At 45.0% G+C, this 27,732-nt stretch overlaps 1 protein-coding gene across 1 annotated transcript in view; it reads left to right on the plus strand.

Moving 5' to 3' along the window:
- nup214 (nucleoporin 214) overlaps nt 1–27,732 on the plus strand; it is a 113,244-nt gene that overhangs the window by 24,259 nt on the left and 61,253 nt on the right. Inside the window, 10 exon segments of the mRNA XM_048259276.1 lie at nt 215–318; nt 776–958; nt 4,059–4,144; nt 4,530–4,613; nt 4,910–5,206; nt 7,646–7,740; nt 7,742–7,808; nt 9,462–9,567; nt 25,899–25,971; nt 26,861–26,927. Of these exon segments, the coding sequence (XP_048115233.1) occupies nt 215–318; nt 776–958; nt 4,059–4,144; nt 4,530–4,613; nt 4,910–5,206; nt 7,646–7,740; nt 7,742–7,808; nt 9,462–9,567; nt 25,899–25,971; nt 26,861–26,927 (1,162 nt within the window).

Here is a 27,732-nt window from a genome sequence, read left to right on the forward strand (position 1 = left end):
CTGGCTGCATGACTACTGAATCTAGAGGCATGGCATGGTTCTTCAAATGAAAAATGTGGCATCTTATGTGTGTGTGAGAGATGTTAATGTGTTGTGTACCCTCACATTATGTGAAGTACCACATGTGGACAAAGTGGAGCTTGTTGTATATGTTAGGTTGTGTGTGTGTTTATTTTTGAGAAACAGTGTGAGAAGGGTGTGTGTGTGTTAACAGGAGATCCGGCGGCTGTACCAGTATGTGAAGTTTGCGGTGGAGGATGTGAACGCCGTGCTGGATGTGGAGTGGGAGAAACATCTGGAGAACAGGAAGAAGCAGAAGTAAGAGAGACCAGAGGGGGTGTGTGTGTGTGTGTGTGTGCGTGTGCAAAGGTGCGTGAGTGTGTGTGTTGTGTAACCCCTGACCCTTGTCTCCTTGTCTCCCTCTCCTCTCTGTGTGTCCAGACATATGGTCATTCCTGTGTGTGTGTGTGTGTGTGAGAGATTGAACCCTCGTCTCCCTCTCCTCTCTGCGTGTCCAGACACCTGGTCATCCGTGTGTGTACATGTTAACCCTGATCTCTCCCTCTCCTCTCTGCGTGTTCAGACACCTGGTCATCCGTGTGTGCGTGTGCGTTAACTCTCTCCTCTCTTAGTGTCAGACACATGGTCATCCCTGTGTGTGTGTGTACGTTAACCCTCTCCTCTCTGCGTGTACAGGCACATGGTCATCCCTGTGTGTGTGTGTGTGTGTGCGCACGTTAACCCTGATCTCTCCCTCTCCTCTCTGCGTGTCCAGGCACATGGTCATCCCTGAGCGGCACATGCTGTTCAACGCGCTGGCCAACAACCTTGAGATCATCACGCAGCAGAAGCTGAAGCTGGACCAGCTGCTGCGTGACCTGCACAGCCTGCGCCTCTACAGCAAGACGGCCGCCTGGACCACCCCCAGCCTGCCCTCTACCGCCCCCTCTGGACAGAGGTACAGCAGCGCGCCGCAGTCAAACCATATTATAATGAAGTGTACTAGAGAGTGATGGTGCCTTTTTAAGAGCATTATAATGAAGTGTACTTAGAGTTGCAAAGGGGCAGAAACTTACCGGAAACTTTCCATGGGAAGTTAAGCTGGGGAATTTTGGAAATATTCCAAATTGGAAACTTTCAATACACCATGCCACTCAACACCTTGCCACTCAACAACAAAATCCAATTGGTTGGAACATTGACTGACTATCAGTTTGTTCAGTTAGAATCCCAGAAAATGGTAAAACAAAAAAAATACAATGACACAACATACCACCCCAACCAAACCTTATAGATTATGTAAGTTATATATAAGTTGTCAAGCTTAATTAGACAGATTAATCGTCCCATTACAGTTTATGCAAAATGACGTACACCCATTTAAATGAGGACAAAAGTGACGACAAGCCCATAACTGGGCAACTCTGTTTGCAAACTTCCCTCAGTTTCACACCAATTTGTGGGAACACATGAGATGACATTTTCACTGGGAATTTATTTTCCCCATGCACATGAACGCACCATAGGTTTCCTTTATGTCTAGTAGCCTATGCCAATTGCTGTGGGCATGTGATTGACATATGTGCAGGGTAGAAGTTTGACTGAAATTGCATTAAATCAGGTTGTTTTAACTAATATTATGCTGCAAGATGGGGTTTTGTCCACTACATTTAAGTTCCCTGTTATAGACTAACTTGCCATATTAAAAGTTCCCAGTTTATTCCCATTAATTCCTGTTTATTCCCGTTAATTTCCGTATATTCCCGTTAATTCCCATGGAAAAGTTTCCAACATTCCTGGAATTTTGTAACCCTAAGTGTACTAGAGAGTGATGCTGCCTTTTTAAGAGCATTATAATGAAGTGTACTAGAGTCTTAAAGGAGCTTTAAGCAATGCTGGGTAACGTCACTTCTGTTGACTTTCAAACAAAACTGAGAGCTAGCTCGCTTCTTCCTCCCCCTCCCTCCCGTGCTGCTCCCGTGCAATTTAAACGCTCCTAAACGCGCATCTCGTCTGGGATTTGCTGAAACAGTTTGTTATGTTTTATGGGCTAGGTTTGCCCCGGTTTTGTTGCCGTTTTTTGTTTTTTTACAGTGTATTCAGGACACGGACAGCTAGCGGTTGGTTAGGTGATGTTTGCAGTGACATATATAGTATACATATATAGTAACAATGTTTTAGCCTAAAAAACGTGTGGCATCGCTTAGAGCACCTTTAATAATGATGGTGCCTTTTTAACACCGCACGCAATTTTAACATGACGCACTGTTTTCGGAAGCTTTGGCAATCTAGATCATTGTTGACTATTTTTGTAGAGCCACAGCGTACAGTATTCTATGTTATAGCTATGGACACATACTATGGCTCGTTTGAAAGGTGAGACTTTAAGCTCTCAGTGGGTACAAACCGTTTATTTCTACATGCCTCTGTTCCTGAGAAATCCCAAGCTAACCAGTGCCTAGTTTTCATCAAAATCCCTGTTTTTTTCTAGAAATGGAGATATAGCGTCTTTCTATGCACTGTTTGACCTGAGCCCAAAGGCCTGGCAAGACTGCCACCTGGGATAAATGGGCCTGGTTTGACATAGACCATATTGACCATTTTTGTTGATAATTACTTAATATTAATCTTAGACTGCTCAGGAATGTAACAGAATAAAGGGTACAACAAAAATGGTCTATGGTCTTCCTGAGTTTTCCTTTTTCCTGAAGTTTGCCAGTCTAAGATTAATATTAAGTAATTATCACCACAATTACTTTCACGCTTTGGGTCGAATCGGTGACTCATGCACGTCACAGAGAGTGATGGTGCCTTTTGAAGAGCATTATAATGATGACTGTTCGTTTTGCTTCTCACTTCTCTCTGATGGAGACGTTATCGTCTTCTGTCTATAGAGCTCGGGATTGTGTTGTAAAATCGCTAAGAATTGTGGGAATCACGGTAACGACAGCTACTGTACAGATAGAAATCCAATGGGGTAGGCACGACTTAGGACAAAATGGACCAATGGGGTAGGCACGACTTATGACAAAATAGACCAATGGGGTAGGCACGACTTATGACAAAATGGAACTGACAGGTTCAACACGTAATCGCAAATGTTGACCAACATGGAAAGGATCTGGATCAGGGATGTATTGGAGGCTAAATGCAAGTAAACGTAGTTTATCCACCTTTCCAGTTATTTCACCTCTTATTAGAGTTTATCCACCTCTGAAAAGAGTTTATTCACCAATTGCAACTTTAACATTCAAAAACCACAGTGTATTATCCACATTCACAATATGTACACTCTAGGAACCATTTAATACCACTGATTAAAAATTGGACAATAACCTCCACCATCATCAAACATGTTCTGAAAAATCCGATACCGCACGGTACAGTCCACCTCACAGAATTCATATTTTACCCACCTCTTATTTTACCACTACATCCCTGTATTTAACTAGGTCTGTGTCACCCAGTGGATGTAAAGCAACTCAATACAAGTGTCTGTATGGGCTGTAATAAGTTACAGCTTCGTAACATCAGTAGGCAAACTCAGTTCACTCAGTGTTACAGCCCACAGAACAGAAGCCAATCTACAGCATTTAATGCTCTTTATTTTATTACAGTAACGCCACGTTACAGCATTTAACGCTCTTTATTTTATTACAGTTACAGCATTAAAAGCTCTTTATTTTATTACAGTTACAGCATTTAACACTCTTTATTTTATTACAGTACACCACGTTACAGCATTTAAAGCTCTTTATTTTATTACAGTAACACCGCACTACAGCATTTAAAGCTCTTTATTTTATTACAGTAACACCGCGTTGCCTTCTTGTACATCTCGTCGTTGTGAAGTTCACATTTGCTCTTATTCGGTCCATTTTTTTCTTATCTCCTCTGGACGCTAACTACTTAGCGATCGCTGTATCTGACCTTTAGCGTACTGGTAAAATGGCCGTTGCTACCCAAACGTGACGCAGTTGTCCGAACTATACTGGAGACTCTGTGAAAGGAGGTGTTGCTTTCTTGTGTCCCTCACTCCTGTTGATCTCCTGTTTCAGTCTTGACAAAGAGCTGGAGGGGCTGAGGGACGCGCTACTCAAAGCCAGTCTGGAGACGTCCCCCAAGACCACCTCCAAATCTCCAGGTGTGCATCTGTTCACTCACACACCCGGGCCGTTAATGTTGGAAGACTTCTTACTCTCTGGGAGTTCTAATGAATGTGACGTTAGCATTAGCATTAGCGGAATCTAAACACAAGAGGTCAGTAACGTCTCTAACTGGCTGGACACCTTGGATACCTGTCATGTCAATTCACTTGTGATTGGATCACACAAGACGCTAAAAAGAAATTCTAAAAACAAATGTTAACAGGGCCAGTGCCTCCTTATGTCCTTTGTGTCTGTGACTCATATGTCCTGTGTTTCTGTGACTCATATGTCCTGTGTTTCTGTGACTCCTATGTCCTGTGTGTCTGTGACTCATATGTCCTGCGTGTCTGTGCTATGACTCATATCCCTTCATTATCTCAGGCATAATGACTCCAGCTAAGCAGTCCCAGCTCAGGAATTTCCTCTCGAAACGCCAGACCCCGCACGTCAGGTCTACAGCTCCAGGTACACACACACACACTGTGGGCTGGGTCAGGTTATACAGCTCCAGGTCAGGTCTACAGCTCCAGGTACACACACACACACACACACACACACACACACACACACACACACACACACACTGGGCTGGGTATGGGCCACAGACATGAGTTATAGCCCCAGACCCCGCACGTCAGGTCTACAGCTCCAGGTACACACACACACACACACACACACACACACACACACACACACACATGGGGCTGGGTGGCGCTCCTCCTCTTCATGTTCTCTTGTGTGTGTGTGTGTCTCCTGTGCAGCCAGCCTGTCCCGCTCAGCCTTCCTCTCCCCCAAGTACTACGAGGATCTGGACGACGTCAGCTCCACGTCCTCGCTGTCGCAGGCTCTGGAGGTGGAGGAGCCGGGGGCGCTGCATGTGGAGGAGGAAGAGGAGGAGGAGGAGGAGGTGGTCGCTCCGCTGCCCGTGGCCCCCCCTGCTATGCCCCGCCACCCCGCTGTGGTCAGGACGCCCTCCATCCAGCCCGGCTTCAGCCTGCAGTCCACGCCCTTCAGCAAGACCAGCCCGGCCCTGGGACTGGGTGCCGCCATCAGCCCGAGTACGCTAGAGGATGCGCGCACGCATGCGCACACACACATAAACACACACACACACATAAACACACACACACACATAAACACACACACACACACATAAACACACACACACACACACACACACACAATAAACACACACACACACACTATATGGCTGTTTACTTTATTTGCACTCACTCATTGGTTACTGCATACCCAAACACATGCTAAACACTCAAAACTTACAAATGTTCACCCAGAAACACATACACACTTAACTGGTTCTACCTTAGGACCCATACACAACACAGACCTCTCTAGGGGGCCATGTCTCAGTGTAGTTCAGGTGTCTAGTGCTTTGTGTATCTATTGCGTTAGCCACAGCCATGCTTTTTGCCCTTGGCCACTAACATCCTACATCCTATATATCTATAGTCGATAAGATTAATCTGGGCGGGCATCTTTCAAACAGACATGTCATTTAACCCAGAAACCATAGCATTAGCGGTGTGAAGCCATAGCATTAGCACTGTGAATCCATTGCAGTGTGAATCCATAGCGGTGTGAAACCATAGCATTAGCACTGTGAATCCATAACGGTGTGAAACCATAGCATTAGCACTGTGAATCCATAGCGGTGTGAAACCATAGCATACAGCAGCGTTTCTCAAACTGGGTCGCGGAGACATGCCAAGTGGGGCGCGAACTGACGTGAAAAAGGATTTTTTTTTTTTTTTTTTATTTTTTATCTGTAGCCTGGGCCCAGGTAGCACCCGATGCGCAATGGACGCACTGTGTTATTCACGGAAGCGCTCGTGTCAAGGCAGCTTAGTTATTCCCGACCTACATGAGATTTTGAACGTTGTTGTGAGGGTGTAGCCTGGCGGGCCATCCTATATCATTGAAATGTATAGTCTGGAATCGAACCATTCACCTCGCTTAATCCAAGGGGCCGGCAGAGAATTGTCTTTCAAACTGCCTAGGCATGCAATAGGCCAGCGCTTACGACCATATCCATTATCCGTTGGGAAAGCGGCAAATACATCCTTCTTGAAAGGAATGACTTGAGTGCATTGTGTTGCTCAACTTTCAAAAAAAAAAAAAAAAAAAGTCCCAACTCCTCCAAAGTTGACACCAACGCCGATTCAAACAACCGCTCTTAGTTAAGCCATAGCCACCTTCCTTGTTGTTCACTGTCGCAGGACTGTCGTTATCCTCTTAAGCCCGCCTTAAGACTCTAACAAAATAGAGCTGTGATTGGATGGCGTCCCACGGCGTCAGCCAATAGAAATCCCTATAGTTTGATACTAGGCGTACAGGCTGAGCAAATTAATTTGCCGCCGCTAGGGTGTGTTTAGATTTCTAAGCTAGTGAGAGTGGTGAATTTCATCAAAACCCGGCCCTTAAAAGCGCGTCTTCTCCGCGACTTTGTGAAGAGATGGTAGCTGACCAAAAGGCTGTACTGTTTCACAGCGAGGCAAGGTGGCTTTTGCGAGGTAAAGTGATGTTGTTGGCGTGTTTGAGCTCAGAGTTAAGCCTCTTCTTGGAGGAAGAGCCCATGTTTGAATCTGCAAGCACGTTCACTAATGAACATTTCTTGACGAAGCTGGCCTATCTTAGCGATATATTTGATATATCTTAGCGATACATTTAAGTTAAATGTCCAGTTACAAGGCAAAGACAAGCACCTACCTCACCTAGCAAATAAGATTACTGCATTCACCAAAAAAAAAAAAAAAAAAAAAAAAACTTGAGTATGGGACGAGGCCTCGATCGCGACAGTATTATGCCTTTGAGATTTCTGGCGAAATCGGCTGAAACGTCTGATTGGGAGGCACTCTTGTGATCCCATGTATTAAACAGTAGGCCTAAATCACATCCCTGCAAAGTTTATTTCAAAAATATTTCCCAACCAGCAGTGCTCAGTATGACTGGATTATGGATCCATTTAATGCAGCATGTTGGTATATTGTACAATGCTGTAAAATGGCCTATGCTTCCTAATATGTTGCTGGAAAACAGAAATATGTGTGTTATGTATTTATTTATTATTATATCTGCAGCACCAGCTGATTTTAACTCTGTTGAAGAGGATATATTTAGAACTTGTCATTATTTCAATAAATTTGACAATTTTAAGCTTGACCTACCACTTTCTTAGAGCGATGAGGGACAGGTGGGGCTAGAGGGACAGGTGGGGCTAGAGGGACAGGTGAGGCTAGAGGGACAGGTGAGGCTAGAGGGACAGGTGAGGCTAGAGGGACAGGTCAGGCTAGAGAATACCCCCTTGATCAAAGTGGGGAATAAAAGAAAAAGTTTGAGAACCACTGGCGTACAGTAAGCAGTGTGAATCTATGAAAAATAGCATTAGCGGTATGAATCCATAGCATTAGCGCTGTGAAACGTTTTGAGATATCTTTTAATTAACACTAACTCCTCCTCTTCCTCCTCTGTGTCATCAGTACCGACCAATAATATCAATCTGGGCGGGGCCGAGAGCACAGCCCTGGCCACTAAGACTGTAAAACACGGAGCTCCGCCTACCGAGAAGGCCACGCCCCCCTCCCGCCCAACAGGCTGCCGCCAACGCCGCCCTCCGCAGACAGATGGCCAATCAGAAGCCTGGTATGTATTGGGGGCAGGGCTGTGTACCTGTGTACTGTATGAGTTAATGCTATTAGAAGTTAAAAGCTTGAATATCAGTAGAAGAAATTGTCATTTAGATATCAATCGTAGAGACACATGACCATTCAGGATTCAAGCAGTCTCAGTTTTTAAAACACTCATCCCTACAATTTTATTCTTTTGGGTGTTTGCTATAAGACAGAGGTTCTCAATCTTGTTGGGCCACTCCAAAGGTCAAAACCAAAACACCAAGGCACTGTGTTACTGATTATAAATGATGTCACACACATTATTTATGACATTTTTTTACACCCGTATTTTTTCTGTACAATGTTCATGAGCTGAGAACACTGTGATATGCATATCATGAGGTTGACTGAGCTTTTTAATGTAGAATTGTTTTTATGTAGAAAATGCTGCCATTTATTCATTTAATAGCCTATTTCATGAGCCCGTACAAAAACGCATTGGGTTCCTCAAAATCCCACGGCACACCTCACTTTGCGTCACAGCACACCAGAGTCCCTCTGCTGTTAGATCGTGGCAATCTGAGTTGAAGTAGGTGTCGTATGCTAAGCTAACCACAAGGTGGAGACAGTACACCTAAGACAGGGATACTGTGTAACTGCTGTCAAATGTTGACATTGGAAAAGTTTTTTTTTCTGTATTCCCATTGTTTTAAAAGGTCAAGGTGTAATTTATTCACTTTAAAATTAATTAATTTTTTATAATTGAAGATGTTGGGGAGGCTTATGGAACAGCAGGCTTTTCTCCATTTGTATACGACTTACTGACATGAACATGAAGTCAGTTTTAAGTGATGGTTGTAGATGTTAGAACAAGTGAAATGCTTCAGTCAGCTGCTCAGCCTGTTCAGTACTAAAGATCATTTCACCCACATGGGCACTGGTACTAAAGATCATTCACCCACATGGGCACTGGTACTACATGGGCACTGGTTTGGGTATTCAGTGCAGGATCAGCTTACGCTGCAGATGGACATTCACATCTTGTTTCTCCCTCTCAGCCATCTAATGGCTACGCCCAGATTGTAAACAAGTTATTTCACACATTTGTGTGATATTCAGCATCTCTGCATTTGGGTGTGTGTCCATGAGTGTGTCTGTGTACTAGTTCAACTGAGGTGTATTTATAGCATGTTTTCAGTAGAGAAGTACTGCATATTCATTCATAAACTCTTGATTACGTGTTTGATGACGTACTCATGTTCACAAAAGTGGACTGTTTTAGAATGTAGTGATATGTTAGGCCACTGCACTTTGTGTGGGGCATTTTGCCAGTATGTGTCCACTGTAAGTCCACTGTAACATGCTTGTGCACAATTCGAATTGCAATTCTGCTTCCTGTTTGCTACCTCAATTGAAATGCAAGTGAAATTCAAGAATTGAATTGGAATTTAATTCAATTCTGGAATTTTGCACAAGCCTGCACTGTAAGTCCCTGTAAGTCCAAACCCTTGACCTGAAGTCTGCTCTACTTTATGTTTTACTGTTTAGCCACAAGCACCTTGTGATGTGCTTGCAGCATTGTAATATAATGCTTGCCTCTGTTTGGCATGCGTCATATATGTCTCTGTGTTTCGTGTGTGTGCGTGTGTGTATATGTGTGTGTGTGCTCTGCTCTCTGCTGTAGTGGGGACTTCTCTGACCGAATCAACTCTGAAGACGGTGCCCCAGGTGGTCAACGTGCAGGAGCTGAAAGACAAGGGGCCCACCATGCCCATCTCCACGGTGATCAGGTGAGCGCTCCCTCCCTCTGATTGGTCGTTCAGGTCAGGTGAGCTGCTGCCACAGAGCAGATGCCGGGCGGTTGCAGGGCCTTCCGCTTCAGCGTGGGATTGTGGGTATAGCGCATCATTTATTCAAGTCCCGCAACACTAGCCATCATAATGCGAGAAATTCCACACGTTAATCCTTACTGGAGATGGACCTTAGAGCGTGATACAAGTTTCAGTGGACCACATAAACCAATGTTTTATCAGTAGCCTATGTTTTGATGCAAATTAGGCTATAAGTAAAGTCCTTTTAGGCAAGTCCCTCCACTCGGTGGCCTTATCGCAACCCATTTTGGGCACTTATCAGGCATCTGTTTCGGCCAGAACTGCGTGTGCACAAGGCTTCACAACATGATTGGCACAATGTATTCACAACATACCACATGATTGGCACATGATGTGTTCACATGTCAACTTTTGGCATGTGTGTAGACGACTATGCGGAGTGGGATGTTGATTATTAGCCCACGCTACAAGCCAAGCTATCTGTTGCTGCCAGAGGAACGTTTTCTTGACCCTAAATGCATTCAAAATCAGATTCAGCCAATCAGAGGCATGCAAACATTTTCATCACACTGAACAGACCAATCGCAGGCATGCAAACGCTTTCATCACTGAACAGACCAATCAGAGGCATGCAAACATTTTCCTCACACTGAACAGACCAATCAGAGGCATGCAAACATTTTCATCACACTCAACAGACCGTGCCACAAACCATGTGTAGTAGCAGAGTCCTATGCGCTCTGGATCGGGACAGCAGAGTGTTCGATAAACAAATATAAATACTGATAGCAGCACCGTTTGCCCAAAAGCGTAACAATATTACTGTACTGACCAATCACAGGCCGGTAATAATATAATCCCGGTCCTCGATACCCATCCCTACTGAGAACAAATATAGCCTGTTTCTTCTGTTCATTAAAGGCCATGGAGATTCAGCTTCTTTAGTCAGTAAAAGTCAGAGAATTTGACTTCCTTTCCATACGTAAATGGATACGTTTGTTTCATACCTTGGTCTGTGTTGTCCGTATTTGTAAGCTTGAAGTGAACAGACAAAAGAGAGGACTAAATCAACACAGAGAGTAATGAGTAACGAATCACTAACTGATCAGTAACTGATCAATGTTTTGGATGATAAGTCTGGTTTACTCCTGCTTCTGCCCTGTGTGTGTGAGATAATATTAGTAGCACAGCATCCTCCTGCTCCTGTTTTGCTCAGGCAGGAGGGGCACCACTAGAGAGACATACATACACACACACACACACACACACACACACACACACACACACACACACACACACACACACACACACATCTTCTGTATCGTACATTGTTTTTTTTTTACAGTGATTTAGAATAGCTTCTGGTGAGGAATGTTCTTGTTGGGTACTGGCCTTTGATATGTTAGTGTTTTGTAGTAATGCGCACACACACATGGTTGTATGTGCTGAAGTGTCTGTGTGTGTGTATAAGTGTGTGTTTGTGTGTGTATGAATGTGAATGTGTATAAGTGTGTGTTTGTGTGTGTATAAGTGTGTGTGTGTGTGTATAAATGTGTATAAGTGTGTGTTTGTGTGTACGTATGAATGTGTATAAGTGTGTGTGTGTGTGTGTGTGTCTTGCAGTGCTTCTCATCATGGCCTTCCCCCTGTTCACTCACACACAGCCCCCAGGGAGCCTCACAACAAAGTCTACACACTTAGGTGTGTGTGTGTGCGCGCCCGCGCCTTCCACATCAGAACACTCATGTCTCATACAAATATTGTTGGACCCGTCTGTATATGTGTGCGAAGTGTGCACCAAATCAATAGTTTGTGTGTGTGTGTGTGAGTGTGTAAAATCAATAGTGTTCTCCCCACTTTCTCAGACTGATGGCTGATCTATATGTGCACATTTAACTTAGTATGCAGTAGGGCTGCACGATATTAGGAAAAAATGGGATATGCAATAACATTATTGAGTACTGCGATAACGATATAACTTGCGATATTTAATAAAAAAAAAAAAAACTCCATTCTACTTGCTGCTAGCATAGACTATAGGAGGGGGGGGGGGTAAATGTATACATGGATTTCTATGCAACATCATGAGAACATGCATGTGCAACTAAGAGGCAGAAAACACCATAGAACAGCATAGAGCAGTGCTCTCCTTGAATAGAATAAAATTAGTTTTTATGCTGAAAACTGCACCAATTCGAAATCACGATGGTTAGAGAATGTTCAATATGTTCAATATCCCTAACGGAATGCATCTTCGCCAAAAATGACAAAATACGATGATATATTAATAAAGCAAATGAACGGCAAACTCTGAAATATAGCCTGAAATGAGATGTTATTATAATTGAGACAATAGGGGTATACAAAAAATTCCGATTGTAGCTTACAGCAGCAGACTATTAATAGGTTAAGTTTATAACGTTGTGGACGGTCACCAAGCGTCTTCTGCCCCATGGCTGCATGCGCATCTACTTTTGTTGGTAAACGGGAAACCTGTGTAAAATTACAGAAATAAATGTATAATTTTCTACATAAAAATATAAAATATTATGTAGCCTAGGCTATATATGGCCTGTTGAAAGTGGACAGCTAAGGGCTTGCTGGCGCCGCTAGGATTTAAGCCAGGTAGCACGAGGTTGCGCGACCACTCATTTTTTTTTTCAGACGAGAGTTGGCAGATAATCACGGGAAGATGGACTAGTTCGAGGGCAAGCGAGAGTTGCAGTGTTTTGTTACAGTTTTTTTAATAGTTTGCTGGATAAGTTAACAAAGTTACCAGTGAGAGTTGCAACACATGGAATTAAGAGGAAAGAATAGAAACGATTTATTTTCAAACAAAGGATATCTATTAAGACCTGAACAAAATCTCTTTCCACTTCAGGAAATTACACAAACTAACCAGCTAACTAAACTGTTTAAATTATTAAAATTTCCCTCGGGATGACTAAAGTATCTATCTATCTATATATCTATCTATCTATCTATCTATCTACCTGTGCACACACCTTGGAAACTAGATGATAATGATAGTGGTAGTTGTGAATAGTAGCAACCAAAGTCTGAAGTACCATCACAGAGACTAGCTACTAGCAAAGATTCTATAGTTAACTTTATCAGAGCCCGTTTACGGAGTGCCGGATCACTCCCTATTAACTCCATTGTACCTGCAATCTGTTGCAGTTCCGCTAGGGGCGATCACGAATAAGTGCAAAAACAATGGGGGTCTATGGAGCTAGACGGCTAAATGTGTCTCTTTCACCTGGTTGTCGTTGAAAAATCGAAGATTTGATTGTGGTTTCTGCAAGCTCACTATGGATTATAGGTCAAAAGTTGAATTAACGAGTACTTACGTCCTTTTGATTTCTTACAGGTTGGGTTGTTGCCCACAACACACTTGCTTTCTGCTAATGATTGACGTCATTGACGCATTTGAAAGGCTTTTTAGAACAAATAAGTGACTCAAAAAATATAATACTCAGCGGTGTGTATTTTCTCTGTCCCCTCTTTCGCATGCAACATTCAAATTTCTGGGCAAAAAATTATATCCCGAGAAAAGTGGATTTGAGGGGTACAGCTCCATAGACCTCCATTAATTCTGCACTAATTCGTGAGCGCCCTCATGTGGAACCAAAACAGGAACTGCAACCAGTTCAGAAACCAGAAGTTTCCCGAAAGTGGCGGTTCTCCCCTTATTAGACATTCTCTGACTTTAACAACCGTCTCTGCTACTAGCAAAGATTCTATAGTTAACTACTAGTGTTTCTTACTGCAGCTTCTTCTGCTGTGTAAAGTAGTTAGTGTTAGTCTTTTCACAACAGCAACACCTCTGTTCAGGAGAATATTGCAACTAAGTGTCGCGACCACCACGCGCGAGTATAAATGGTTACGGCGCTTCTGTGACGTCATATTGTCACGCTACTGGTCGGGTGCGTTGAGTATGTGGGACGTTTAAGAGACCTACTGACTAGGCTATCGAAGTTGTGTGGAAGATCTGCTCCAAGAAAATCCTCCTAAAAGACGGCTAGACAGCCAATCTGAACACTTGTGCACCAACCAGCGGAATATTCCACATTGCCAGCCTTTGCTGGGCCTAGCAAAAAAGCTACTTAAGCTATATTGCGGCGGTCACTCATCTAAAATCTTAAGTAGCCCAGTCTGTAACCTCATACGCTGCGCATCCCACATTATTAGGCTAGACTACAAGGGCAGCGGAAAGTGAAAGTAAGGGGCTGCGATCGCACAGTCCAACGAAGTAGGCTAAACAACTTTTACAAATAACAAATCCTGATTACCTCTCTGCTGTTGTCTGGGGCTTTTGCTAAATGCAAATCATGAAATACAAGCTTTACAGTGAAAGACAGATATCTTCTGATCCTATAACAATAACGAAAGAAATTGTTTATTTTAACACGTGGAGAAGGACACATTTGGCGCTGTGTTTGTAACACGTCCTCCTTAATAAAACCAAAATATTTCCATGTAACAGACGTGCTTTTCCTTTTAGTCCCCAATCCCTCTGTAGCCTACCTTGCTTTTACCTGCTCTTTAGCCATCACGACTTAGCTCCCGCCTCATCCCTCTGTAGCCTACCTTGCTTTTACCTGCTCTTTAGCCATCACGACTTAGCTCCCGCCTCATCCCTCTGTAGCCTACCTTGCTTTTACCTGCTCTTTAGCCATCACGACTTAGCTCCCACCTCATCCCTCTGTAGCCTACCTTGCTTTTACCTGCTCTTCAGCCATCACGACTTAGCTCCCGCCTCATCCCTCTGTAGCCTACCTTGCTTTTACCTGCTCTTTAGCCATCACGACTTAGCTCCCGCCTCATCCCTCTGTAGCCTACCTTGCTTTTACCTGCTCTTTAGCCATCACGACTTAGCTCCCGCCTCAACACCTAAAACACCACACACCTAAACTGGTAGGGGATCGACGGGCTTCTCGGGCAGCATGACCGCATCGGTTTGGTAAAATATGTTGACATTCAGAATGTGAATACACCATAGACTGCAATGCGCACGGTACAGAAAATGTATCGAAATTTATCGAAAATGAAGTAATCTTTGCGTTGTGTGTGTGTGTGTGTGTGTGTGTGTGTGTGCGCCTCTAACTTCTGCCACCCCCAATTTCTCAGAAATGTTTATGTGCTTGCTTGTGTGTGTCTGTCTGTGAGAGAAAGTGAAAAAGCATAGTTTTTAAAGGTACACTATGCCAGATTTAAAACAAACAAACAAAATGCTTGATGTGCAAAGACAGCGCTAATAGCTAACAGTGTTGTGCCAGGCGCAATGTGCAAAGACGGCGCTAATAGCTAAGCTTATGGCTAACAGTGTTGCACCAGTGTTGGCGCTGCGTCGCTGCTAAATACATAGTGTGTGTGTGTGTGTGTGTGTATGTGTGTGGGGGGGCCCCATACAGTAAGCAGCACAAATGCACTGCCACGTCTACGGACCCACGTAGTCACACACACACACACACACACACACACACACACGAAGTGTGCGAAGTCAAGCACTTACACTTGAATGTAGTTGCAGGCAGCCAATCAAAATGTCCCCTACTGTTCCTAATTTCAAATGTAGACCATACTACTCTTAGTGCATTTGATCAGTGAACAGAAAGCATCTTACTTCCCATTAGACATTGAGTCTTTTACTTATGAGTGTTACTTGTCTATCATTCTATTTACCTTTGATACATCTTTAGTATTACTATCATAGTGAATGCTATAGGTAAGTATTTACACATTTACTATACGTTGCTTGTGTTTATGAAAGCACATTGAACTGCCTCTGTGTATGAAATGCACTACTGTATAACCTTGCCTTGCCGTATTAATGGACATTCACACTGACATGGTTTTTTCACCTCCAGAATGCAAGTAGTTCTATTCCAAAGTAGTGAGTGTTAAAAAACACGCAAGGTAGAAATTGATTGTGTACATATGTTGTTGCTATGATACGATAGCTCCCTGACTTAGCTAAACGGGTTCTGACTCTGAATGGAGCAGTACTGGCCAGGATCTCTGGTCTCGGCTCCTTTAAGGGTTCTAACTTCCGTTCCCCCGGATAGTTCTAATGGAATTCCTCACAATTCCTCAGAGGTTCCTCCTGCTGTCACTGGATGACCGTGAATCTGCCACCTCAGCACCGCAGAACCCTTCCTAGTCTAGCTAGCTAACCTAGCCTAGCTGCTTGGCTCTCCAGCAGCAGCCTCATAGTTCTCATCTCTCTCTCTCTCTCTCTCTCTCTCTCTCTCTCTCTCTCTCTCTCTCTCTCTCTCTCTCTCTCTCTCTCTCTCTCTCTCTCTCTCTCTCTCTCTCTCTCTCTCTGATACCCAGCATTATTCTTAGGGCATTAATTGTCAGAGACAAAGTGCGCTGTCGGCGTACCATGGCAAGCTAATCAAGCGGCCCTTATAAATTCCAGTGTTTTGGACTCGCTGGCTGGGCTGAATTCTGGAATCTTATCTCGCAGCAGGATGTGGCTGGCTATAGAGCATACATCACTGTGTGTGTGTGTGTGTGTGTGTGTGTGCGCGTGCGTGCTCGTGCTTGTGGGTGTGTGTAAGGTGACACTCTCAGCTCAGTGTCTGCAGTGGGCTGGGGCTCAGTGTGGCTGCTGCTGTGCTGTGATCCGTCCCATAGACTTTGGGTTACTGGTGAGCTCATGGGATGGGATCCATTTCAGCAGGACCAGCACTCTTGTGTAGAGATCAGGGATTCAGTTTTGACTGATGTGGGCGCCGCAAGACCTGATGAGAATATTCCTCTGGTGTCATTTTCCACGTTTTTGCCTTTTTAGTCAGTAGAGGGAAAAAAAGCAGTGCCTTTTGTGATTGAAGTAGCAATTTGTCTTTATTTCAGTACAAGGTAGTAGCCTAACAGAGCATGTGGACAAGCTCTGGACACAGTGATGCAGGTCTGAACAACAAGCATCTTAAAATCTTACCATATATAGGCTGCTGGTTACCACCAAGGCTTTTATTTTGTTTTATTTGTGTGCTGTTCTAACCTGTATTCGATAGGCCAGTGAAGATGGATGGATAGATAGATAGATACTTTATTGATCCCCAAGGGGAAATTCAAGGTCTCAGTAGCATACAGACATCACACACAACATGCACTTACAGCAGAAAAAGTAATATAAGTATATAAATATAAAAAACTGCACAATCGATTGGACCAAACAACACAAGTTTCGAAAACTAAAATAGGGAATCGATTTAAAAAAAATATGTACACTATTAATTGTAAACGAATTAAACAAATAAAAAGGATAGATGTAACAAAATTCACAAACAAGAATATAAGAATATAAAAGAATTCGAGAAGTGCAGTAAGCATTGGCGAAAAGCTAAAAAGAAAATTCCCACCAATTTTACGCACAGGAAACAGCTGTTTCAATCAGCTGCTGTGCTGCTCGTGTTTTGCCAAAAAATGGAGCACAACGTGATCAGTCTGTGCGACATGAGAGAGACGAGTGATGGGCCCTAATAACTTGAGGAGTTCGATGTTGAAGTACTTCGGATTTTTGGTATATCAAACTATGGAGAAGAACAAAGCGGTAGGCTATGCAAACTGTGCAATCGAGTTCTACGTGAAAATTGTTTGACATTTCTAATCGTAAACACAGACACGGCTACATTGAAGCCTGCAGTAATGTTTGTCACTGATGTAATGGCAGTCCACTCTGCTTATTGTTTTTCCAGAATGTTGCACTCCTGTTTGTCATTGTGCACAAAACTTCACTCCGATAAATCATCAGAAATATTGCTGGCTTGCGCCTACAAGCGCCCTCTTTACATTCGTCCTAATGCCTGTTAGTTGTTTGTGGATTGGCCTATATTTGGCGTTGAAAACGGAAACGTCAATGTCTTTAGACATTATAAAATCGAATTTTACAATCGATTCAATACTTATATAATACTTATAAAAAATACTTAAATACTAGAAAAAACTAAATAAAATATCCACATAGTGTGCTTAAGGATGATCAAGCCTGAAGCGCATGCAGTGACAGGGCAGGGACTGAGCCTGTGATTCTGTGTGCATGGTAAGGTGCTCTATGAGAGTGAGTGTCATGGTGATGGTGAAAATAAGTAAGTCCAACAGTGCAAAAATAAAGTCTAGAGACCATCATAAAATAACTATGAACATATACGAGAATAATGTAGACAAGTAATATAAAAACTATATCAGTACAAGAATAGGTTGAAGTAATAGGGTTACAGCCATTGGTCAAGTATTAAATAAAACGTTTTAAGTACGGCCACAATCCAGGCTGTTGGAGGGAGGGAGGGGGTAGAGAAGAGTCGTGTGCTGTTCTAGCCTGAATTCGATAGGACAGTGAAGAGTACAGGACAGGATGGGGAGTGGGCTCGAGAGATGACCTCGGGCCGAGCTCGAGTCTTGGTTGCCGTGGGCACCAGACCCGTATATGGTATGGGCCGCTGCTGTGCTACGCCTGCCCACCCCCACCTAGGCTCTTAATGCAAATGAAGTTTGAGCTATTAATGCAAATAACAGGCCTGGAGTAGGACTGTGTAATGATTACATTTGTCTTTCCCCACTGCCTGAGAGAGTACTCAATAACCCAATTTCCTATATGATAATTTTGCTGCAGGATGTGGTTGCCATGGTAGTAAAATAATAATTTGTTATTCCAGCAGTGAGGGGAAACTTTGGACATCCAGTATCCCATAATAATCGGACTCTCCACTAGGGGTCGACCAATTATCGGCCTGGCCGATTATTAGGGCCGATATTTAGCATTTTTATAATAATCGGTATCGGTCATTTTTTCCACCGATAAGCCGATATTGAAATGGATAAAAAAAATGAAACGCTTATTTTATCTGTAAAGCCGCCTCTCACTCCCTGCATTTGCTACTCTGTGGTCAAGAGCATTGTCCCGCCCACTACACCGCCTGATTTGTTAGTTAGTTAGCACGAATGCAGCCAATCAGGATCGAAGACTGAACACAGACAAAGTTTAGGATTCTCACTGAGGCAGACTGGGCTTCAGCTGTAGCCTACGGAGCTATTTTTCGAAGGTAGCCTACAATGCTGAAGTTGCAGTGAATCACAATCATCTACACTGAAGTTACAAAAACACCACTTTGTAAGCTATTGTCTCTTTGATCCGGATCAATTAGTAAAGCACCCACTTCCTTCATTTAGCGAATTCCCGATTGATTTACTAGTTAGCCCACAAACTCGTTGCTGTGTGTCGGGAGTTCTCTGCCTCCGCCTCGTTCGTTAATTGTGAATAACGGGACACCTCGACGGACATAGTACAGACAAGTCCTAAATTATGCGATAGCAAACGTCAAAAAGTCTAATTGCTACTTTTTGAAACGGACTGTCAGAAAAGACTACATGCACCCAGGGCCAATCGTAATTTAATCCGACCTGAACAAAATCGCGTCATGAGCTTGGCTATTTACGTGCCTTTTAGGCTCTCAAAAGTGTATCTTATAGCCTACACATGGATACAAATTGCATGCTTAAATAGCCTAAGAACTATTTTAAAACTGTTTTGTTAAACTATTCAACCGTAACACTTGCCATCACGCATGCACCTCTTCATCTCCCTCTCCCTCTCTCGTGCACTCACACACACGATGGCAAAGCATCCTCTTTGTGTCAGGTCCCTTAACAAGCACATAGCCCATTGTGTAGGCCTATACTCTATGAAAATAATTGCTATCACTCAGCTCTTGGATTAACATGATACACAGGATTTACACTTGCAAAGTGATGCAAGTTGATAGACAATTGTGTATCAAAAGAAGAAAGAAAAGTTTGCATAATTAAATGATTTTTAATTAAATCTTTGCAGCATATAGCCTTTACTATCTACCCCCCTTTTTGACAACTGACATATCAGTTTTACATGTCGGTTATCGGCCTCCTGTTTTGGTAATAATTGATATCGGTATCGGCCCTGAAAAAAACATATCGGTTGATCCCTACTCTCCACAAAAGTGCCTCCCAACTGTCGCCAGGCATTCCTGCAGACAGCAAAAGCCCAGGAGAGGATGACCTTGAGATGCACCCAGATGGTGTGCTGACCTCCCCCAGATTCCCTCTGTTCTCTCTCGTGGGTTGACGAGCTCAAACAGCTGAGCGTCTCTCGTGTCAGAGAACAAGGGCACAAGGGGATGGGGATGGTGGCAGTCGGTGGCCTGGACACTTTGTTGTCCCCACAGCTGGCAGTGAGGCATGCAGGAGCGGTACAGCGGGTTGGTGTTGGCACTGCTGGGCAGAGATATCGATTCTTGTCTGACCATCAGGAGGTAACCCCGGACAACGTGAAATGGGGTCAGGACCAGGAAGGGCAGGAGAGCATTTTGTTATTGCCATCGAAGCACAGTTAGCACGCCTTTCATGTAAATGTACTTATTGTTATGCAGCCAACGCTAACCCTACACCAGCCGTTCCCAAACTTTTTTTCCCCGCATACCACCACCTACATCGGCTCCCGTACTGTGCCCTCACCGTCCGACACATAAAAACATAACACATTCTATTGATGCATCATGTTTAATTAGACGCCCTACATGACAACAAATAACAAAATCAAAATGTGTAGCTGGTCTAACAACATTATATCCACTATAAGAGAATATTTAGAATTTCAGGACAAACTGAAGGCCGTAAAGTTTAAACAAAGTAGGCTAGGCAGTCCACTAATGCAGTCCACCGAATCGGACACTTCTAACGTGATGTAGCCTATCGCCCGATCGCCCAGCCGGACTCATTGTTCGTAGCCTGCAACGAGAATCTGTTCCGCTCACTGCCGCTTGTCAACAACAACTTCCACATAAAATAGACAAAATAAACGTTGTTCGCTGCCAAGACACGTCTTTCAAATGTGATTAAAGTGAAACTAGGATGTTTACTGGGTTCCTTCACCCCATTCTTTCCACTGGAGCAAAATGGGAAGTGAAAAAAGCTGCTGTCTTCAGTCCTGACCTTGCTGCAGTGTCAACCGTCTGGAGCTGCAGAGAGGAGAGGGAGATGGAGGGAGGAAGGAGGGAGAGAGAGAGAGGGAGGGAGGAAGGAGAGAGGGAGGGGGAGAGAGAGTGTGAAAGAGAGATTGAAAGGGAGAGAGAGTGAGTGTGTGAAAGAGAGATGAAAATGGAGAGAGCGAGAGGGAGAGAGAGACAGAGAAAAGTGTGAGTGTGTGTGTGAAAGAGTCTGCTTGGGAGGCAAATGTCTCAGTGTTTGTGGAGCGAGGATCTGAGAATGAAATGGTGTTCAGTGAGTGTGAAAGTGTGTGTGTGTGGGGTGGAGTGATATGACCTGGGGGAGATGGTGTACAAGACCGTGCTTGTGTGTGTGTGTGTGTGTGTGTGTGTGGGTGCATGCATGTGTGTGTCTGGAGGAAGAGAAGAGGAATATCTTGCGCTGTAGAAAAGTCTTCATTATTTTTCAGTGTTCAGTGAACTGAAGCCAGCCTCTCACTGAAACAGCAGGATGACCGGTGATGGGCGTCTCCCTGCCAACATGCTGAGGGTGACTCAGCAGTTTTAGCCAGGCTAGATGATACTTGGCTGCCAGGTCCAGGTAGGCAGAGGAAGTGACACAGCATTTGTGGCTATAATGGCCACGTTAAGGTGCAGATATGGTTGCGGTAACGCAGAGTTTTTGACCAAGAAGGAGAACATGAGCCTGTCAGCCATTCGTAATGTGTGGCTTCCAAATAGCTGAGGTGATGAGGGTGACTCGGCATCTTTGACATGACTAAATGACCCCCACACACACAGATGCACACACACACTCAGCTTGCCCACTGCGGCCCCTTGTCATGCATCTTTAAGAGCCTGCTGAATAATGCACATGGAGCCCGGCGCCACCTGAGATTCAGATCCGCAAAGGTTTGCGGTGTGGCGAGGCAGGACGCGGCCAGCACACACCAGTGAAGCGGCTGGGGAGTGTGTGTGGTCAGTGTGGCGAGGCAGGACGCAGCCAGCACACACCAGTGAAGCGGCTGGGGAGTGTGAAGGGTCTGGGGAGTGTGTGAGCGGTCAGCGCGGGTCTGGGGATTGTGTGTGTGGTCAGTGGACACCAGTGAGGGGTCTGGGGAGTGTGTGAGGATCTCTACTCTGGGACGCTTGGATAGACCATCCCCAGCTCACACATGACTCCACAGGGGTGTTTGTGTGTGTGTGTGTGTGTGTATTGCTAGATCCTGCATTTATGCTGGTCAGTGTCATTGACTCTGTATAGTATAGTAGTGTCTGCATTAAAGGTTTAGTCGGTATAATTGATATATAATTGACGATTACACCTTTAACTAATTGTGCACATCGGCACTTCTTAACCCCTAACCTTGACTCAACATTGCCATCTTTGTGGAATAAGTGAGTGTGGGTGGGTGTGTTCTCTTGCCATGTTTCATTGATTAGCTGTGTGTTTTTGTGTGCGCGTGTGTGTGTGCGCGTGTGTGTGTGCGCGTGTATGTGTGCGGATGGGTGTGTGCGGGTGTGTGCGCAGGTGTGGGCTGTCTTGTGGCGCTGTCTTGCCGCCTTTGCTCTCTCTGGTCAGCTGTATTGATTATTCTAGAGTTGAGTTTCTCATACTGTGTGTTTTTGTGCGCGTGTGTGTATGCGCGTGTGTGTATGCGTGTTTGTTAATGCGTGTGTGTGCGCCTGCTCTCTGGTCAGGCTGTATTGATTATTGTAGAGTTCACCTGACCCAGCCAACCAGCCAATGACGTGTCTTCCTCTGATTAGACTCAGACAATGACGTGTCTTCCTCTGATTAGACCCAGCCAATGACGTGTCTTCCTCTGCTTAGACTCAGCCAATGATTTCCTCTGATTAGAACCAGCCAATGACGTGTCTTCCTCTGCTTAGACTCAGCCAATGACGTGTCTTCCTCTGCTTAGACCCAGCCAATGACGTGTCTTCCTCTGATTAGACTCAGACTCAGCAGCTCATTCTGTTCTCTCCATCACTGTCTTTCTATCTCTACTGCTCCACACACACACACACACACACACACACACACACACAGCTAATTTGGAAACTGCCCTCAGGCTTGTCCTCTCCAAATATTTGGGACCAGGGAAAGGGGTGCGTGTGTGTGTGTGTGTGTGTGTGCGTGTGTGTGTGTGTCAGCATGTGAAGTTGTCCTAGTGGGGGATGACATGTAGCACCCAATTGTGCCATCCTTTCCCACATGATGACATGTAGCACCAGATGCCACCCAGCGTGCCCCATGGGGGCGGGAGCTGCAGAGGGGGCAACAGGGCCAGGTGCAGGGTATGGGGGCAACAGGGCGCAGGTGCAGGGTATGGGGGCAACAGGGCGCAGGTGCAGGGCAACAGGGCCAGGTGCAGGGTGCAGGGGCAACAGGGCGCAGGTAGGGTGGGGCAACAGGGCTGCAGGGTAATGGGGCAACAGGGCCAGGTGCAGGTGGCTGGGGCAACAGGCACAGGTGCAGGGTATGGGGCGGGGCAACAGGGCCAGGTGCAGGGTATGGGGCAACAGGGCCAGGTGCAGGGTATGGGGCAACAGGGCCAGGTGCAGGGTATGGGGGCAACAGGGCGCAGGTGCAGGGTATGGGGGCAACAGGGCCAGGTGCAGGGTATGGGGGCAACAGGGCACAGGTGCAGGGTATGGGGCAACAGGGCACAGGTGCAGGGTATGGGGCAACAGGGCACAGGTGCAGGGTATGGGGCAACAGGGCACAGGTGCAGGGTATGGGGCAACAGGGCACAGGTGCAGGGTATGGGGCAACAGGGCACAGGTGCAGGGTATGGGGCAACAGGGCACAGGTGCAGGGTATGGGGCAACAGGGCACAGGTGCAGGGTATGGGGCAACAGGGCACAGGTGCAGGGTATGGGGCAACAGGGCACAGGTGCAGGGTATGGGGCAACAGGGCCAGGTGCAGGGTATGGGGCAACAGGGCCAGGTGCAGGGTATGGGGGCAACAGGGCACAGGTGCAGGGTATGGGGGGGCAACAGGGCCAGGTGCAGGGGTAAGGAAGGCCAGGCGAGGTGCAGGCACGGGGCAACAGGGCCAGGTGCAGGGTAAATGGGGCAACAGGGCGCAGGTGCCCCAGGGCACGGGGGCTGCAGGGCCGGGCAGGGGCCAGGTGCAGGGCAACAGAACTGGGTGCAGGGGTATGGGGCAACAGGGCCAGGTGCAGGGTATGGGGGCAACAGGGCACAGGTGCAGGGTATGGAGGCGCCAAACTCAGCTCAGGGCAATTATCTACTAGTTACGGGTTCTCTTGCTCCCTCTCCTTCCCTGTGTGTGTGTGTGGAATTATCTAGTAGTTACATAATCTCTTCCTCCCTCTCTCTCCCTGTGTGAGTGTTTAGGTGGGTTGAGTGTGTGTATCTGGAAGTTGGTGTTGTATTGGATGCATGCATGACCTGTAAAGTCACTGGAGACTGTCATTTTAAATGCTCACATAGTTGAGTGTGTATTTTAAATCAGGGGTGCCATCACTTGTGTGAAAGTAGTATTGCTAAATTTCTGGCCAAACCCAATGTGCTGGATTTATTATATCAGAGGCAATTCAGCAGTTTGTGATGTTTACTGAGTGTAATCTTTGGGCATATAGTTTGAGCAGGGTTTCCGTTGTCCGGTAATTACCGGACATTGGCCGGAAAAAAAATGAAATGTCCGACAAAATTAAATCTCTCTGAATTGTCCGATTGAAATTGGCTAATAATCCTGTCCCCTTAACGCAATCTGAATTTGAGAATAAGCCTTAAAATGTAAGCCTAGGCAATCCGTCTTCTGGCTATGTTTTTAAATGTACAGGCTCTACCATTTGAAAACTATTAAACAACACGCATAGCCTATGCTGCATTTCAAATAGGAAACATTTCAAATAGGAAGCGCACGCTTAAAACGTCCATGTTAAACAACGAACAAATGAGTGAGGCGGTTCAAACATGGCCAGGCCCAGGCAGACTAGCCTTAAAAAAGTTTTTTCAGAGGCCACGCGATGGATGATAAATTGGTAACGTCTGAAGCCTCAGATGTCCGGTCAACTCCACCACCACCAGATAAAAAGCAGAAGTGTCGGGCGTATCGGAATCATGACGTTGGAAGTGGAGTTGCGGGGTTGCGGCCTCTCCAAGACACTGTCACTTTCCGTGTACACTGGACATGCAACATGTGTTGTGTACCCAAAGCATACAGTAGGCCTATGCTTTCTATGTCTGTGATCTGCAGGGTTAGGGCCTCCTCGGAGATTGCTGGTCCGCGCACAATTAAACGGTATCATTGAACCGCGGACCGAAAGAAAAATAAACTAAACATTTCCCAGAATAGGAAACATTTCTTAATTTATTGTTATTAAATAATTTATGACCTTAGTGGTGTGAGCGCTCATTCTTGTGTTTGCGCATCTGTGCAAGTTAAACAGTGGAACCATTGATATAACGTGGGTAGCAGCAAACAACGTAGCCTTTTTAAAACAATGAACGAAACGGACTCTTGCTGTTAATGAAAACATAGATAGCCTACTGGCTAGATCTTGTTAGGCATGTTTACGTAAGTTAGGCTAATGAACATGTTGCATTCTATTCAGCCTGATTATGTCATTCTTTAAGCTACATACAGTAGCCTGTCTCCAGTTTTCCTCAACTTGACTAATTAAGAAGCGATAATAGGATATTTGACCGGCATCAAAATGTCCGGAAAACGAAACCTCTGCCGGTCACTTTGACCGGCACCATTTTTTTCTAGCGGAAACTCTGAGTTTGAGTGTGTATTTTAAAAGGCCACATACCGGTAGTTGTGTATCTGGAAGTTGGTGTTTTATTGGATGTTCTAACCTGTCAAGGCTAGTTTTCAAATCACAATTTCAGTTTTGTGTGCCGCAGCCAAACAGGTTATTCCACCCCAATTTTTTTCTGTCTAAAAAATAAATTGTATTCTAGCGCACACACACACACGCACACTTGTCACTTTGCCTCTCTCTTTCTCTCACATAAACACATACACCCACACAAGCCTTCTCTCTCTCTTTCATACACACCCACACACACATCATTCTGGTGTGTGTGTTTCAGCCACCTGCCCAGATGACCACACTTTAAGGCACACTACAGGGAATGCATACTTACCTAATATGGACGTGCCATACTTACCATACTTACCTAATATGGACGTGCCATACTTACCTAATATGGACGTGCCATACTTACCTAATATGGACGTGCCATACTTACCTAATATGGACGCGCATTTTTCTCTTTCCCTCCCTCTCTCTTTCTCTCTCTCTCTTTCTCTCTCTCTCTTTCTCTCTCTCTCACTCTAGTTCGTCTGTTCCTGCCCCAGCAGTCCAGGTGATTCAGCAGGTGTTGGCGACGACTACCAACCAGGCTAAACGGGTGAGAAACCCTGCACACACACACACACACACACACACACACACACACACACACACACACTACCATGCCCTCACCAACCAGGCTAAACGGGTGAGAAAACCCTGTTCTTGCACACACACGCTACCATGTCCCCACCCCCTCTCTTTTTCACACACATATTTACACTCACACACACTCACACACACTTTGACATCTCACAAACATACAACCACCCTCTTCCACATCTATGTTCCAACCATTCACCCTTACAAACACACACACACACACACACACACACACACACATCTGCAGTTGGTATGTGTGTACTGTATGTTTTTGTCTTGACTGACCGCCCCATAATAAAACATAAAAGCGTGTTACCATGGTGACGTGACAAGCCCCAGAGGACTGTGGGATTCCAGCGGTGAGGCCCTATGTGTACCAATCCTCTCTGGGCTGTTTTTATACACCAGCCAGACACGACCCAAGCAGTGGTCTAGACACACACACACACACACACATACACAAGTGTGCTGTACATGGTGGCAAATGGTGTTTTTAGTACATGTAGTCCTCTTATGAATCCAAGAGAAAATAAAAAAAAATTGCACAAATGAACAATTGTACACACCTTATATGATTTAAACACACACCTCAGTCCAGGTTTCTTGAGACCCATAACGTTACATAAACACTGGAGGGTGTTCTAGTATTACTGTTAGTATTGCCTTTATGTGGTACCAGTTACCAGTCAGGAGGACCTACTGTACTCAGGAGACTCTACTCTGGAGTTGTCCATGTTGTCTGTTCTGCTGTATGCAGAAAATGAACACACACACACACACACACACACACACACACACACACACCCTGAGCTATTGTTGTCCTGTCTGTCCTGGCCCCCCCTCAGGGACCTGTGAAGGTGACCTCTGCTCCGCCTGAAGCCTCCACGCCAGCCCAGACCGGCTTTGTGTTCGGTGAGGAGCCGCTCTCGTCAGTCCCGTGTGTGTGTGTGTGTGTGTGTCATATTGCAGTCACTTTGGTGTTCATCTTGTGCTGAATAAAAAGAGGAATCTTCAGCAGCGTGGCAATAAGCACACACACACACACTCTCACACACACACACACACACACACACACACACACACACACACACACACACACACACACACACACACACACACCAGCTGAAGGACAGGAAGTCACAGGACAAGACTTTAAATTTCCACACCCCTCCTCTCTTTAATGCCTCGGCCTGAGTCACTACAGCTGTGTGCATTTATAGATAAATGAAGACCATACTGTATGCAGTGTTTCCCATACATTAACTTATTTGTGACGGCCCACCACAATATCAACACTGACCACCACACAATGATGTTCCAGGTTGTACTAAATTGTGCTTAAATCTGGTTAGCATCATAACCATGCTGCGCTAATATTTTAAAAACTGTTGCATTCAAGTCAATTCTGCAAACCTACCACCACAAATAGAATTGAATTCTGTGGGAAACACTGTGTAAGTGAAGAATGCTAATATTTCAGAAGCTTTTAAATGTGGAGATGTTGATCATCAAACACACCGGATGTGGAGATGTTGATCATCAAACACACTGGATGTGAATATGTTGATCATCAAACACACCGGATGTGGAGATGTTTATCATCAAACACACTGGATGTTGATCTGATCATCAAACACACTGGATGTTGATCTGATCATCAAACACACTGGATGTTGATCTGATCATCAAACACACTGGATGTTGATCTGATCATCAA

Source organism: Alosa alosa, chromosome 12 (genome assembly GCF_017589495.1).
Source record: "Alosa alosa isolate M-15738 ecotype Scorff River chromosome 12, AALO_Geno_1.1, whole genome shotgun sequence".
Classification (NCBI taxonomy): domain Eukaryota; kingdom Metazoa; phylum Chordata; class Actinopteri; order Clupeiformes; family Clupeidae; genus Alosa; species Alosa alosa.